The sequence below is a fragment of the Scleropages formosus genome, chromosome 1 (assembly GCF_900964775.1).
Source record: "Scleropages formosus chromosome 1, fSclFor1.1, whole genome shotgun sequence".
NCBI lineage: Eukaryota > Metazoa > Chordata > Actinopteri > Osteoglossiformes > Osteoglossidae > Scleropages > Scleropages formosus.
In genome coordinates, this window is record NC_041806.1 from 38,364,224 (window position 1) to 38,380,327 (window position 16,104).

At 40.3% G+C, this 16,104-nt stretch overlaps 2 protein-coding genes across 2 annotated transcripts; one reads left to right on the forward strand and one right to left on the reverse strand.

Moving 5' to 3' along the window:
• Window positions 1–1,177: 1,177 nt before the first annotated feature.
• On the reverse strand, window positions 1,178–8,426 carry LOC108929351 (syndecan-1-like). The gene is made up of 5 exons (XM_018743801.2): window positions 8,176–8,426; window positions 4,049–4,139; window positions 3,466–3,653; window positions 2,268–2,349; window positions 1,178–2,088 (listed from the first exon to the last, which is right to left on the reverse strand). The coding sequence occupies exons 1-5, from the start codon at window positions 8,245–8,247 to the stop codon at window positions 1,931–1,933; spliced, it is 591 nt and encodes a 196-aa protein (XP_018599317.1). The 5' UTR covers window positions 8,248–8,426; the 3' UTR covers window positions 1,178–1,930.
• Window positions 8,427–10,635: 2,209 nt separating this feature from the next.
• On the forward strand, window positions 10,636–13,798 carry LOC108929208 (rho-related GTP-binding protein RhoB-like). Its single transcript, XM_029254171.1, has one exon. The coding sequence runs from the start codon at window positions 11,674–11,676 to the stop codon at window positions 12,262–12,264; it is 591 nt and encodes a 196-aa protein (XP_029110004.1). The 5' UTR covers window positions 10,636–11,673; the 3' UTR covers window positions 12,265–13,798.
• Window positions 13,799–16,104: the final 2,306 nt, after the last annotated feature.

The following is a 16,104-nucleotide window of genomic DNA, read 5'->3' on the forward strand; positions in this document are numbered from 1 at the left end:
AAGTAATAAATATATATTTTGATAATTCCCAATTTACAAAACACACACCAAGAATACATGCCATTCAAACCATCCACCTTCAAAAACTATAAGTAATAAATAGAACTGTCACGAATATGGAAAATTAATTTCTACATATGCTAAACAGTGCTGTACTCATGCTTTGTTAATTAATGAAGTGGGGAGGGGTAATTCAGATATGTGTACATTTTAACTCTGGGATCATTAAATGACTTAAATAATCAATCCATTTCATTTGAAAAAAATAACTTACGGTATGAAAAATAAAAATAAAGACTGAACACTGGATGACAGGAGGCTGGCATCCAATCCAAAGCAATCCAATTTCCATATGTCCCGAGTGGGGTCACAGTGGGCTGGAGCCTATCCTGGAAACACTGGGCGCAAGGCTGTAGGGGTGGAGGGGTATACCCTTGACGGGATGCCAATCCATCGCAAGGGGAGGCTGGCATGTGTAACTAAATATTTATATTGACATATATCTTTGTTTTGCACTGTGATCATTCTGTTGACCCTGTGCAGTCTGCATACAGTGCTTTTAACTTGTACAGCTAAACTACCACCTAGCTGAAATTTGTGGCTAAGCCAGTTTCAGGGCCACACATGAAAGTGCAAGAAACATTGTTGGTTCGGTTTCATTAAATCAAGTGCATTAAAATCAATTAAGACCGTTTCTGATTTGATCAATTCTTAAAAAAATTTTAAGTGACAATTCCCCTTGAAATGGGAACCTTTGGATGAAATGCAAATGTATTACAACTTATTCCACACATGGTGACATAATAGATGTTTCTCAGATTCTCGTCTCTGTCAACAGCTGTTTAACCGCTTAATTTTAGAAAGAAAGGTCAAAACTGTAAGGAGCTTTACACTGTAATATTTTCACATACAGAAGGCATCAAGGGGATGTGGTGGCACAGTGGGTGTGGCCAGGGCCTACTTTCTGGTAGGTTTAGGGTTCAAGCCCTGGTTGTGGTGCCTTGCGATGGACTGGCATCCCATCCTGGGCGCGTCCCCTCCCCCTCCAGCCTTATGCCCTGTGTTGCCGGGTTAGGGTCTGGCCCACCGCAACCCCGCATGGGCCAAGCGGTTCAGACAATGTGTGTGTAAGGCATCAATATACTGTACATGTTTCTTGAGCTATATCTTCTTAAAAAAGATAATATATTTAGTTCTTGACCCTGAACATCCACCATTATAATTGCAAAGTTGTTTTTCTGTAGAAAGGGAGACTTTGTAAATATGCATAAATGTCTCCACATACTCAGCAAAAGGCAAATATTTTTCCAAGTGAGCTTGCCAACAACAGAATTAAGGCACATTTACAGATGACTAGAAGCAGAAACAATGAACATGCATTGATGGATACTCATAGCCCAGCACGCTGAACACTGCTTATATAATTATCACTCAAATCTTCAACCTTCAGGATTAAATTTGCATTGATCATCATCATTTAGTTCTTGCACTTTTCAACAAATGATTAAATTTAACATCAAATTCCACCAGTTCTTTTTTAAACTTATCTGTCTTGTGTTTAAGATGTGTTCTATTATTATTTTTCTACACTTTACTGACCTTCAGATAAGTACTCACTGAAACCTTTAGCCATTGACCCAATATGCACATAGGAATAAATTTACATACACTTCTAAAATATATTTATCAATTTATATTAACACCTGAGAAAAGTGAATTAGAAGGCTACCCACAGAAAAAAAGCTAATTATTCTTGTATTACATAAAAATGACTGGAAAAACAGCACTCCTCCCATAAAAAAAATGACAGACAAGGGACACTGGGCTTTGGTGATGGAGAGAAACTGAAGAGGAGCTCTTCCTCTATAACACACACATAGAAAGACATAGGCAGATTAGACAAATGTTCAGTATATTCAGTAAAGGGAAGTTAAACAAAGAATTCCTTTTTTTTTTGGGGCTTCTGATATTTCTCATTGGGGCTGCCAGTGTCATAGCTGCCCCCATCCTTCTTCTTGAGCTTGTAGACCATGAAAGATACCATCATGATAGCCATAGCCAATGCCACCAGGCCTGCAGCAACAACACCTGGAAAGGAAAGGCAGAACCTTGAGAGACAAGGCTCTTTAAAGCACACCTGCAGCTGTGCGTAATCTCAGTAGGTGTGCTCACCATAAAAACCTTCCCTAAAACCAGTGGAAGAAGTGTCAAAAAAGAACAGGGCACTGCTTTAAATACTTGGAATGCAAACATACAACATACCATACCTGCAAGGACTTCAGACCTGTTCAGAACACCCCTGCTCTTTCCAAAGGCTAGTGTCTCTGGCCAGCTCATGTCAGCATTATCCTGTAACATCAATAAGAAATAATCTTAGACAGCAACACAACACTGCATGTACAGCTTTGCTAATTTTAATAACAGCAAATACACACAAACACACACTTTCTGAACCACTTGTCCCATACAGGGTCACAGAGCCTAACCCAGCAGCTCAGGGTATAAGGCCAGAGGGGGAGGGGACACACCCAGGACAGGACACCAGTCCATCACAAGGCACCCCAAGCAGGACTTGAACCCCAGACCCACCAGAGAGCAGGACCTGGTCCAACCCACTGCGCCACTGCGCCACCGCACCCCCTAACAGCAAATATATAAGTCAAATGTTATGAAACAAAGTTACCCAGCTGTATAAATGAGAAAATAATGGGAAGAAGCTTGTAATAGAAACTTAACATTGTAAGTTGCTTTGGAGAAAAGTGTCAGCTAAAAGAAATAACATGTGCAACCAGCATAACTAAATTTCTGACTTTTTAACATCCTCTGCTACTGAATTACATGTAGAAGAATTCTGTTTAAAATGAATCAGTAGAAATACAGATTTTAATGAAAATGCATATTAAAAAAGGTGTATAAGTAATCCTGGAATTATTTTGTTTCAAAGGAGCTGAATACTTTGGGAAGGCACAGTACATCAGTAAAGTACAAAGGCAGCCGCATGGCCAGTGGCATATTTATAAACTGCCACATGCCTAATGAGCACAAACTGTCCCGTGTTCTCTGATACAGGTGAGACAGTTGCTCTTCTCCCCCTCACTGCTCACAGTGATACCTACGGTCAGCTGAGGTCCTGTAAATTAGTGGGCAGAACTGAGCAAAGAGGAATTAACTCTAAGAGTGTTATGCCACCCATGGGGGGAAAAGCAGGTGGCTTACTGTATGCATGTCAAACTAGGCTTCTGCTATTAAACAGACATTAGACTAGGTGTCATCTCTTTGAGGGGGACTCATAAGAACTGAGTTATTCACCACAATTAAACTGGGAGGGGGGAGAGGGGGGAGAAAAGAAAAGATGCTCTTAACTTTGACTAAATTTTTGTCTGCATAACAACTGTAAATTTTAATAACTGTGAATTTTTGTCTGCATAATTAAATATAGAGAGTATAAACAGAATGGCTCCTCACAAATATTCTGCTGTCCAGATCTTTAGTCCTAACGTGTGGGATGATCTCATTTTGGTCTTCAAGGTCAAAATCAAACATGGAGTTTTCACTCCTCTCTCCTCTAAGCCTGCCATCCCCGGAATAATCAAAGTCGTTGGGCTGCAACCTAGCTGATGGCCACTTGGTCGACTGGTCCACGATTTTTGTCTCTGCATACAGGAGAGAAGAACAGGAATTGTGAGCTCAGTTCTGTTATTTCAACAATGTAACCTTTGACTGCTTTACTCCCACAACAACAGGCAGTGAAAACCTATTTCATTGCGGAAGGACTACTTCTGCAGTCTTAAAAAGCTATATCACGAATGCAACACGGAAAATATCTAATGCATACTGTATATGTATCTGGATAATTCAGACATTTAAATGAAAGGATAATCATATGCTCACAATTAAATTCAAGTAAAAAAAGGAAAACTGTTCTTACTCATAGAATTTAGTAAGCAAATCTGCAAGTGAATGTTAAAATAAAAGTACGGTCATTTTGCACCAAAGGCAGCACTACTTTTTATTTTTAATTTATTATTAGTTACATTACAGGGGTTACCTGTTACACTGTCCTTATAGATCCAGTCCCCAGAGCCTGAAAATTCCTGATCATCGCTGGACCCTTCCATGTCCTCCAGGAGGAATGAATACTGCCATTGTAGAAGAAGCAAGGATAAGAAATGAGATAAGATAGAACATTATTCATCCCGAAGAAAATTCTTATGCCAGAGATTGCTCGAACAGATTAACCACAACAATTAAATATACATATATATATAAAAAAGGATCTAACTGTAAAATACTTCTGCTAACAGAAACTGCAGACTTTTGTAGTATAGCCTTGATTTATGAAGATAAGCCTGGCAAGTGTATTTTCTGCTCTGTCACTCAACCAGACATGGTCAGCAACAACAAACCAAATTAAAAAAATGTCAGGAATTTATCCCTAGAAATGGTAGTGAATCGCAGGATGGTTCATGTGTTTCTTAATCATCTTACACAAACAACACAACCTGGTATTGATGACATTATACTTAAGCACGTATTCAGGAATTTAGCTGCATAACAAACATAATGTCATGATGACCATGTAATGTCAAGAGTTTTTCCATTACCAAGAATGGAGGCTAAAAATCAGGGAGATTCCATCCCTTATATCAAAATTTAGTTCTCACATGAATACTCAGACACTCTCATAAACACCATCTCAGAGATACATTTATTCATTTAGCACATGCTTTTCTTCAAAGCAACTTCCAGTAAACTCTATGTAGTGTTATCAGCCCACACACACCTTGTTCACCAAGGTGACTTACACTGGTAGATACACTACCCTACAATGGGACACTCATCCATACACCAGTAGAACACACTCCCTCTGTCACCCATACACTATGGGGGAACCTAAACAGCACATCTTGGGACTGTGGGAGGAAACCAGAGCACCCGGAGGAAACCCATGCAGACGCGGGGACAACATGTAAACTCCACACAGATTGAGCGGGGATCGAATCCACGTCCTCTCACACCACCCAGGCGCTGTGAAACAGCAGTGCTACTCGCTATGCCACCCTCTCACTCTCCAATAGATACTCTCTCTCACAATCACACTACCGCACACATCCATTTCAACGCACACCGTCACGGCTGTACAAACAATCTCACACCAACATCACACTGAAACACTCACTCCTTATTTTGCCCCAATTATGAAATGCATTTCAGCACATCTCCTTTTCACGCACTGCCTTCTGGACAAGAAAAACTGGTCTGCAAGTTGTAGTCAGCAACAATGGAGAGAGATGGACATTAAGACAACAGCCAACATTATCCATCCAATGTCATCAATAAACATAAATCGAAAGGCAGTAATAGTCTAACTGTACAGTGTTTTTACACCTTGTTACATCTTCAGAAATGGAAGTTAAGTGATGGAAGAATATGTAATGTAACTGGTGCCAGAAAAATCGTTCGGGCATGGTCACAGCAGGGTACATTAATTTATGGAACATGGAACTCTACTGTTTTTGCTCATTACCAATTTGGAAGTAATTTGTTTTAATTTGCTTCTAAGATATGCAGAAGTTGCATGCCATTATTAATTTATTTTCTAAAATGCATATTAATAAAGTAGTTTAAGTAGTCTAATTAAAATATTTCTCGGAAACAAAATCCACTACAGAACGTGCATTGAAATGTGACTATGAAGATATTTCTAGTTCAGGAACTGTCTTCCTAACATTGCACTGTATGCTCTCTATATGAGGTAGAAAAGTGATTCTCTTCACCAGCTTTCAAGACCCCCAATTAAAACAGAACCTCTCGTGCCATTAAATAGCCCTGGGAAATATGATACAGTTACATGGGTAATCTAAACAATGATTCCCTTTTATCAATAATTTTGAAGATTTACCAAACCTTTCATTGCCAGCTTGAGTAAAAGATACCGAACAAAATGACAATTTGTTTTTTTTTTTACCTTCAATTCTCATTTAAAATGATGCAAAACACATCCTCCCAGTCACACACACACAAGAACTCAAAGACTGGCACAGTGCTAAAGCGCAGAAACAATAAGGAAAGCATATCATGTGTTCAATGTAAGAAAAGTCACTACCTGCATCTAAGTGTAAACTGACACAGACAAGAAGACTGCTGAAAGGCCAAATATATGTGCGGGAGATTACTTCCCAAAATATCAAATTCAGTCATGCAAGCCAACATCATCCATTCATGTACAACACGGCATGATGTAATGTTGGAAGAAACCCAGACACCTCAAAGGAAAAAGCCACTTGGCTCAAACAATTGACAATCATATACTCACAAGTATGATATATATATATATATATATACTTTCTCTGGAAACATACTATATTATGTTATAGTGTGTTTATAGTATTGTATGTATTGTTACATAGAATATTATAAATTTTTTATCAGGTTTTGCTATCAATTTACTGTATGATTTATTTATACATGTGGTGTTTGAAGTGTGACTTCCTTAGATTTATAAGGCCAGCTCAACATGTAAGAAGGTCATATGGTGTGTTACCTGGTGAGAAATACACTCTTAGTTAATGTGTATTTACCATGACCCTCCATAGAGTATATGCGTCTATTATCAATAACCACCTGTCAAATGCAGTGTCTCAGTGGTCTGGAACTTATCGCAGAAACGTACTGTGCAAAGTTGGGTACATCCTGGATGCGATGCCATTCCTGTTCACAGATCACACATACTCATTCATTGACATGTACACGCAGTACATGCAGTTTAGAATCAACAGATCACCTGAAACATGTCTTTGGACTGTAGGTGGAAAGGACCCAAACATGCAAATTCCACACAGACTGAGCTGTACTCGAACCCATGCACAAACTCACAGTCCAGGATCTGGGAGGAGGCAGCAGTACTCTCTGCACCACCATGCTGCCCCAGCATAATATAATGACCCATGTTACCGTGTGTTTGGGCGGGAAGATTAGTTTACTGTAAATAGGTGAATTGTGGGTAAAAAATAATAGAGGGTTCAACCATTAGGGCAATTTATGGGGAAACTAATGGGGTGACTGTGTTCTCCAGTGTAAAAATGAATGAATACCTGGGGGTGCTAAGCAGGCTGGGAAGGCTGGCTTGAGGCACAGGTCCTTGTGGAAAATGGGTCCTCAGACCAAGAGCATTTTACCCCTGTGTCTTGTTGTTCAAATTAAACATTTGAGATGAATGCTGCCTGTACATCCTTCTTCACCCCATTGAAACCCAGAGTGCTGTGTGTCACAATATTGTTAATAATCAAAACATCTGTCTCTCACTTTGTTGTCCACGTGTCCAACAAAACAGCTTCCAGTGGACATGCTGGACTTCCATGTTCTAATATATTGACAACAGCACTGATATTGGAAGCATACAACCACCAATACTATTACCTGCCCCCTTGACTGAGATGTAGAAAATGAAAAAGCTTAAAACTGCACTTTAAATTATGCACATCCTCACTGGGCTGTGCTCCCTTCTTTAGGATGTACTATAGTACCACATATCCGTCCCATTAGTCATAGACAAAACTCTATATGTCACGTTAAGCTTTGCTCTAAAACTTCGTTGAAACATCACACACACACACACATTTTCAGAACTGCTTGTCCCATACGGGGTCACGGAGCCTACCCGGCAACACAGGGCGTAAGGCCGGAGGGGGAGGGGACATACCCAGGACGGGACGCCAGTCCGTCACAAGGCACCCCAAGCGGGACTCGAACCCCAGACCCACCGGAGAGCAGGACTGCGGTCCAACCCACTGCGCCACCGCACCTTCTTTCAGTAATCAATCTTCAATTTGTTTATCAAGTGAAATAATGTCTCATTTCAGGCAAATAATGGTCCATTACACTGACAGACGTTTGAAATTGTAAGTGAAACTAAAAGCCAGGTGGGGCAACAACAAGACTTCTCCATAATTCATTGTATGAAAGAGAGATGCCACTCAGAGATTCGAAAGCACATCTTCTTGTACTGTTTTGCTCTGATTATAATATTTACAGGAGAGACGTGATTTATTCTTTATACGCAGCTTCACATCTGAAGAAATTAGAGTGAAGACATTATATAACAGCAGGACCAACAACTACAAAAAATACAAGTGTGCATAAACGAGGTTAAAGGAAAGTATCACTTCTGCTCACCGAAGGAGTCACAGGTAAACAGCAAGTCAGGCACATGAAGAAGAGCCCCGCCACTGCACCCGCAACCTTCATTTTCTCCGCTTTTCTGTACGCGTATAAATCACTGCCGGCGGTGATTCACTGTCCTTCAACAGTCAGACAAGTGGATCATCAATAAATCAAATGATCTCGCTTTTCACCCCCTCGGGCAGGACTCCAGCTTCTCGATAATGGTTGCCTGCCAGCCGCAACATCACAATTTACTTCTGGATTTATTAAAGGATCCGCCCCTGTACAAGGTGAGCCAGTAAAACCCGCCCCCCTGACCATATATGGAAATATCCGGTAAGAGAGTGACAGGTCGGCCATCAAATAACAACAATAACAATAACAAAAGAACAACAACATCTTTATTTATTTGACGTTTTCTTTCAAAGTGATGTTAGGTTCGTACAAAGCAGTGAGTGCAAGATTAGAAGATAATCACATGTTAACAACCAAGGATAAAAGTGCAACTTTTTTTGCTTGTACTTTTGCTGAGATATGTACGTCGCTTTGGACAAAAAGCGTCTGCTAAATGAATAAATGTAAATATAAATGTACACAATGGTAATAGTCTGATTACAACAATAGTCAAAATACTTGTAAGGTAGTTTTCATTCCTATCATATTTAAGTTTCTGGAATGTTATACTTCTACAGGAGCTAAATATCGGACTTATAATTTTATTTTTAGTTATGTTCAGAACTTCTGTGAAAGAGATCTGGGGGGAGCAAAGTCAAAACCAAAAATAAGAGGTTCCTGCTTTTACAAATGCTCATATTACGATTGGGCAGAGTGGCAGGTGCATTAATATCAGCAGTAGGGAGTAATGCGTTACATTATACTCCGTTACTCATAATCTGAGATCTTTTGTCATTTTTTCTTTTTACATTTTCTTAAATATGAAGTACTTAAAGAAAAAAAGTACTTTTACTCAGTTTCGTTTGGCACCCTCCTATCATAATTATTATTATTTTTCTTTTGTCGATTTTAACTTTCACTCCTTCAAACTAATCAAGTCACTATTAGTATTACTGCAAACCGTGACATCTGCTGTGGATTTCATTGGCCATTGTCAGCTGTCAGTCAAAGTCACTTTAACGCGAGCTATTACATGTCTTTTCGCTTTCAAGCGACATTTTTTGCTCATTTCATTGGCCGTACGCAGTTGGCTACCGGCGCATGTTGTGTGGAAAATTGTTCGTTCGAATGTGGTGTGAAAAATATGGTCAAAATGTATGTTGCGTCGCCTTGGCTTCATCATCATGTTCTTTTTAACCCAATAGAAAATATTGGTAGGGAAACGAGACGCAAAGAAATTTTGTTGACCTTTTTAGGATACGTCCCGACGCACTTTTGTCCGGACTAGATCATTTGTGCGTCGGACGCAAGGGAAGTTTATATAATAAAGTGTTGCCGTGCCTTATGATGACGTGACGTATGAATAAGCTTGCAAATAAAAGGCGGCAACGCAAACCGATGAGAGAGACAGATCCAGCTATCCGGAGCTCCCTCAGTGTCAAAGGTCTCCAGTGCTCGAGTGTTTTGTGCGGATCTCCTGCGGCTGATCGGTTCCGGAAAAGGAAAGAAAATTCCTTTCACACACATAAAGTAATAAAAGATTTACCTTTCTGTTGTGCACAGCCACTGTATTTGTATATATGCACTACCTTTCTCACAAGCACAATTTACAGAAATGATTCACCCTCTGCTATTTAGTATTTTGATAGATAATTCTCCTAGTGTTTTAACAACACATTTTTAAGTTCTGATTCTGAGAGCATGTTGGGCTAAAGTTTATAGTATACTGTCTATGCATCACCCTGACCCAACCGGTTACGCATCATCCTACACTTGACATGTTGCTTGTCATTCCTGTCTGCCAAAGGGTGTCAGTATGCGTGAACTCCCTGGTTTGTATCCTGCCTCTTGCTGTAGTACATCTGAACAAAATACTTTTCCCTGAATTTCTGCAGTAAAAACCCAGATGTATAAATCGGTAAATATCAGCCCTCATAAAACGGGGTCCTACAAAAATCTAAATGTGCTACAACAGATTAAAATGAAGTACCATTGTCTTGTTGTTCTGCAGTGGACTGGCATCTGGTCCAAGGTGCACCAGGGTAAGTACCTTGATTAAGAGTACTAACAGGCAGGGGCTGAAGGGGATAAAATACTCTACAGTACTGTCACTGTTGACATAAAAATGTGTAGTTCCCAAAGTATGTTGCAACTGTCCTCTTTTTTGGGTGATAGCCCCACCTATTGGCTATGTTCATATAATATGGCAAAGTCTATCCTTATTAACACTGTATTTTTTAAATTGCGTAATTACTTTATAATGCTGCCACAATTCCATATCATGTAAAATAACTGGTTGCCGGAGTCGGTACATGTTGTCGAGAAAACACTTAGGAAAATTTTTCCTCTTTTGAAAAAAGTTGACTGATGTAGTTGACTTAGTTACTCTATAATAAATGAAAATGACAAAAGTTACATTAAAATAGCCGTTATGAAGATGTAATACTGACAGGTGAGTAAGAATTTCACTGAAAATGTAAAAAAGATGATCTATGTGATCATTTTTGCAGGTCTGAGACTGCAATTTTTTTCTACCAGTGAGTGGGATATATAAGCACCATCTAGCATTCCGAATTTCCATCATCTCTGCATCAAGACGGTACACTCTCTACACACGTAAAACCAAGACACCACACCACAGTAGAGCAAGTGAAGTTTCATATTCCTCAAACTGTGAAACTCAAAAGGTGGCCAATTAATTTTACTACTTTTTTCTCTTACAACTTCAACACAATCTAATAGTTACATGACTTGTTGCATCTTCGGAGCCTCTTCTTTAATAATATGTATTCATTTACCTGCTGTTTTTCTCTAAAGTGTTAAGTTGTCATACTCATTTATGTTTAATGATCTAGCCATTAGTTCGATTGAGTAACTTTTTAATCACAGTGTGTGATTGAGAAAAACAACCATGCTGGGGCTGCTAGGGGAGGTACAATTCCAACTTCGATTTCTAGGCTATACTTCTAACCATTGGCGTTTGCAGCTGCCCGCAAATCACAGCGACACCGCTGTGAAGTGACCGTTACTGCCTTTGCTACACTCGGCCAGGACGAACAGTCCGAGTGCGTACACTGGACGGCAGTTTCCGGGACGCCGTGTTTCGGAATCCTCGTGGCAATAGGCTCCTCCTCCATTTGTGCTGTAGACGGCAGGGCCAATGAGATTGCACTTCTAAAACAATGACCTCATCTCTCCCTTTCTGATTGGTTTGCTATATTAGGAAAGGAACTGGCGCTTTATAAAGGATAGGCGGCTCACGCTGGAAAACAGTCAGGGAGTTGTTGAATGGTTGGAGTAGAAGTGGGTATACTCCTCGGAAGCAGTTTTTCAGCGCTCGTGAGCTTAGGTGCTGTACGCTTAAAGCTTTATGTAACATAAGGAAAAAAGAAAGGAATGGCCGCAATTCGTAAGAAACTAGTGGTGGTGGGAGACGGCGCCTGCGGGAAGACGTGCCTGTTGATCGTGTTCAGTAAGGACGAGTTCCCCGAGGTCTACGTGCCCACCGTGTTCGAGACCTACGTGGCGGACATCGAGGTGGACGGCAAGCAGGTGCAGCTGGCACTGTGGGACACGGCCGGCCAGGAGGACTACGACAGGCTCCGCCCTCTCTCGTACCCGGACACGGACGTCATCCTGATGTGCTACTCCGTAGATAGCCCGGACTCGCTAGAAAACATTCCCGAAAAGTGGGTGCCGGAGGTAAAGCACTTCTGCCCCAGCGTGCCCATCATCCTCGTGGCCAACAAGAAGGACCTGCGGCACGACGAGGGCATCCGGACCGAGCTGTCGCGGTTGAAGCAGGAGCCCGTGAAAGCCGAGGACGGCCGGGCCATGGCCGTGCGCATCGGCGCCTACGACTACGTGGAGTGCTCGGCCAGGTCGAAGGAAGGCGTGCGGGACGTGTTCGAGACGGCGACGCGCGCCGCGCTGCAGAAGAGACCCCGCGCGCCGGGCCGCTGGTCGCGCCGCTGTCTGCTGCTCTGAGCCGCCGGCTGTCCCTGCTGAAGTGAAGAAGAAGGTCCTCACCGGGGAAGCCACACGGCTCCAGAACTCACAGCTCTGCGTCGGTTTACGTCACGGTTTGAAGCGGGAAAGCTCACCGTCAAACAGTCTCTCGTGCCTCGCTCACAGTCAAGTGTCTCAGGTGTATGGATGAAGGGTTCGGGTCAGTTGCACGTAGATAAACGTTATGAATAAATGTATATCAGGGCTCCATGAGATGAGAATTCTCTGAGGATGGAATAGGTATAGGATTGATGAATTCTGTGGGATTCACCTTGTCCTTGTATTCAAAAGTCTTGAAATGTGCCTGTTTGCTTTGGTGTATACGACGTGACGTCATTGCACAAGACCTTGGGTTTTTTTTTTTTTTTTTAATTAATCACGTCTGTCTCAGTATTGAAACACTGCTGCATTATTTGAACTCTTGAGTATTTTTTTCAGGCCATGTCCTGTGTCCTTCCTGCACTGTATAATAAACCATGCAGACATTTTGTATTGAATGCAGTAATACCTGTTGCGTACAAAGTACAAAATGTTCCTGTTCTGTCATTTTATTGTATTTTTATATGTCTAAGAAGCCTCTGACATAGTGATTGTTTTTTTTTAAAAAAGAACTAAGTGATATGAGGTGTATAGTTTTACACTGGGCTGTGAAGAGTTGTGTAACAACTTTTTCTGAGGTAAAATATTAAAAATTTGAACATCCTTGTTTTTGCTCTTGTATAATCTTGATTTGTTAAGGTGTAGTCTATGTAATATTACAAGTTTTATGTTTAATAGGTGCTTAGGGGTCTAACATTCAGTTTTAAAGTTCTTGCCTCAATCAAAATGGTGGAGATTAAGAAAGTTCTGTTTCTGGAACATGAATGTTGTAAAAATGTCTTGCCTTTCATAAGACATGGTGCAAAAGGTACCTTTTCTTTGCTGTGACTATTATATTCCATACGTTTTAATACTCAGCATTGTTCATAAGGGAGTAGCAGCAAGATTATGAAGAATTCAGAGCTCTGGGCACCCCAGGAAATGACTATTCTCGTAAATAAACATTCTGTTAATAAACTGAGGAGCTGGGAAGGGGGGGAAAACCATGTTCAAATTTTGTCATAGATGCATGTATCACAGTACCAGTGTGACCAGTGATGCAGCAGAGAAAAATCTTCTGTCCAGTTTCATCATGGCCATGGAAGAAATAAACTTGATGAAAGTGTTAGGATTTTCTCTTGTATGTGTGCTGCAGTGAATATTTGTGGTTTTGGAGTGTTTTACAGGTGATAAAGCTCATGATCTCTTCCAGTTGTCCTGGGCATGTCAGCTTGCAACACTGCATAACTATGCGCAGTTGTGTTAAGCTGCACAATGTCAAACATATCAAAGATGATGACTGAACTTGAACTGAAATTCCATTAGAATGACGTCCCTTAAGAGTTCTTAGTTAAACTATGGTTTCATGAAACATTGTCCTTATCCTTTGGGAAAGCTGGCAAAATAAACAATTATAGCAACTATTGCTGGTTAACAGCTGCCTTGTTTAAGTCTCTGTTGTGACTGAGAGAAAATGGTGCATGCTGGGAAGGTTTGTCTATGCTGATACGTAGCCTCATAAAACAAGTATTTCTAATTACCCTAATTGAAATAAAAAAAATTACACCTGGGCCCAGACAAGGTGAGCCCCGACACCTCAGCTGACTGAAGATCGGAGGCAGTTGGGTGGAGGGGACTCTGAGCAACTTAAGAAGGCTGTGGGTTTTTAAAGCTACTTAGGACTGACAGATTGATGTTGACAGAAGGGAGAAATCTAATATCTTTTCAGTTATAAGGGGAGAAACTTTGTTTTAAAAGAATAACTCATTAGTTTTCCCCTAAAACTCACTTATTCTTAATACCATTGAGAGAGGATTATTGATCAGTATAATTATGCAACAAATGGCCAAAAACTGCAAAATGCAGAGGGTGAACAAACAATGTACTGATGTTGCAGTACTTTAGCAGTATAAGGTATTGCAGCAACATGCAGTGTATAAATGGAGGACTCTGCATCAGAAGAGTGTACGTGTGTGTGTGGTTTTGAGTTTGTTTTTATTTTAAGTGCCATTGCAAAAACATTCCTTCTTTCCTAGGAACTGATAATAAACATTATCCACTTAAAGTGTAATGGGATCTACTTTGATTGTGTTTATTTAGCAACCAACATACAAATAGAATAAACACTAAGGCTCTCTTGACCCAAGTTGTCTTTATCCTAAAATGTTCTCCACAGAGAAAAACAAATTCTGGTTTCTAGACTGGCGCTTTGGTGCAAAACATTTGCAAAATGCAAAAAGGGGCACACCATCATTCTTTATCTCACATTCATGTACAAAATACAGGGCCCATTCTTTGATATAGAGAGCCTAATTGGGACTAGTATCAATATTAGAAATACAACTTAAAAGTAACACTGTCTTTAGAGTTACAATGTATACTGTATAATTTTAAAAACTGCTGGATATAATAATAATTCATGTACTGGCTGAATCTTTAGAGAGAATTGTCTATAGGTGTTCTGTACATGAAAACTGGACAGTCTTAAGATTAAATAAATAATGTACTGAACAGACAACTGTTCAGATGTACAGAGATTCAACCGGAAACAATAAATTAGAACAAAGAATGGGAAAATATAATGAGCCAGAAGTTTTAAACGAACAGTTTGCTTCAAGTCAGCCTATACATCAAAACAAAAAAATCATATTTGAGAATGTTTGGCCCTGTTGGTGTTTTTTTTGTTGTTGTTGTTTTGTTCTCTGCATGTATTTACTGTCATATTACTCTGATATGTTTGGGCAGGTAAGTGGGTTCAATCCCAAAATAATTATGAAAGGGCATATGTTAATTCTTAAGGAAAATTATGATTCTCATTTGAATATTCTAATTGCTGTTTTAGCAATAGTTTACTATAATAAATGTGTGTTTCATAAGTTTGTTTATGTGTGGCATATAAAGGTTTGACAAGTCTGCTGTGCATACATTGGATCATTTGTGTAACATGATAGTGGATGGATGTTTGCATGAAATCTGAATATGAAGGGACAAAATATTTGCTGGAATGGAGGAGTATTGACATTTGCATCCAAACTGAGCAGAAATGTGGGACTGGATTATTCCATTGGCTTCCAGGTGATTAGATAATTTTAAAAAAAAATGAAAGTAATCAGGTGGTAATGAATGTTCCACATGTTGTTTAAAAAGTAATGAAAGACAATAAAATAAAGGTTCTGTGACAGACAGATGCTATGTTCATGGTATACCCTGCCTTGCTCTGTTTATTTCCAGGACAGGCTCTGGAATGCTGTGACCCTACATAGAATGAGTAGTTGAAGAAAGTGGAATTATTACATAAAAGTCTGACAGCAATTTAAATTTTTTTTTCATGTTCATGAAATGACCTGGAATGCTCCTGAACACATCATCATGGGGAGTTTTGAGTCTTTCAGCACCAACACCTTTGCTAAGCATCCTGAAAAGGGCCTATCTGTCATGCCTCGTTCCGGAAGGAAGCGGCGAACCCAAGTGCAGAGCGGTAAACGTGGTGTATTCGGGGAAATCCAAGAGAGATGGTCAAAGAACAGGCAATTGGTCATCGAGGTGCAAGCGTTGTTACAGGGAGAATCCAAAAAGCGAGGTCGGTACACATGCAAGAGGTCAATGATCATAAAGAGGTACTGGATCGTGGGAACAAGGGACGGGATCGGGGAAGGCGTTAGGGAGCAGGAATTAGCTAGGAGGTCGCAAACAACAAGGCTGAACAGCGTTCCGCATCAGCTGCTGGTCTGACGCAGCCTT

Bases quoted from the DNA above. Each gene is read 5' to 3' on its own strand.
- LOC108929351 (XM_018743801.2), bottom strand. From the start codon at position 8,247: ATGAAGGTTGCGGGTGCAGTGGCGGGGCTCTTCTTCATGTGCCTGACT. The intron at 3,654-4,048 runs GTAACCCCTGTA...TCCTGTATGCAG, and splicing joins CTATAAGGACAGTGTAACAG to AGACAAAAATCGTGGACCAG. The intron at 2,350-3,465 runs GTGAGGAGCCAT...TTGATGTTACAG, and splicing joins ATCTGGACAGCAGAATATTT to GATAATGCTGACATGAGCTG.
- LOC108929208 (XM_029254171.1), top strand. From the start codon at position 11,674: ATGGCCGCAATTCGTAAGAAACTAGTGGTGGTGGGAGACGGCGCCTGC.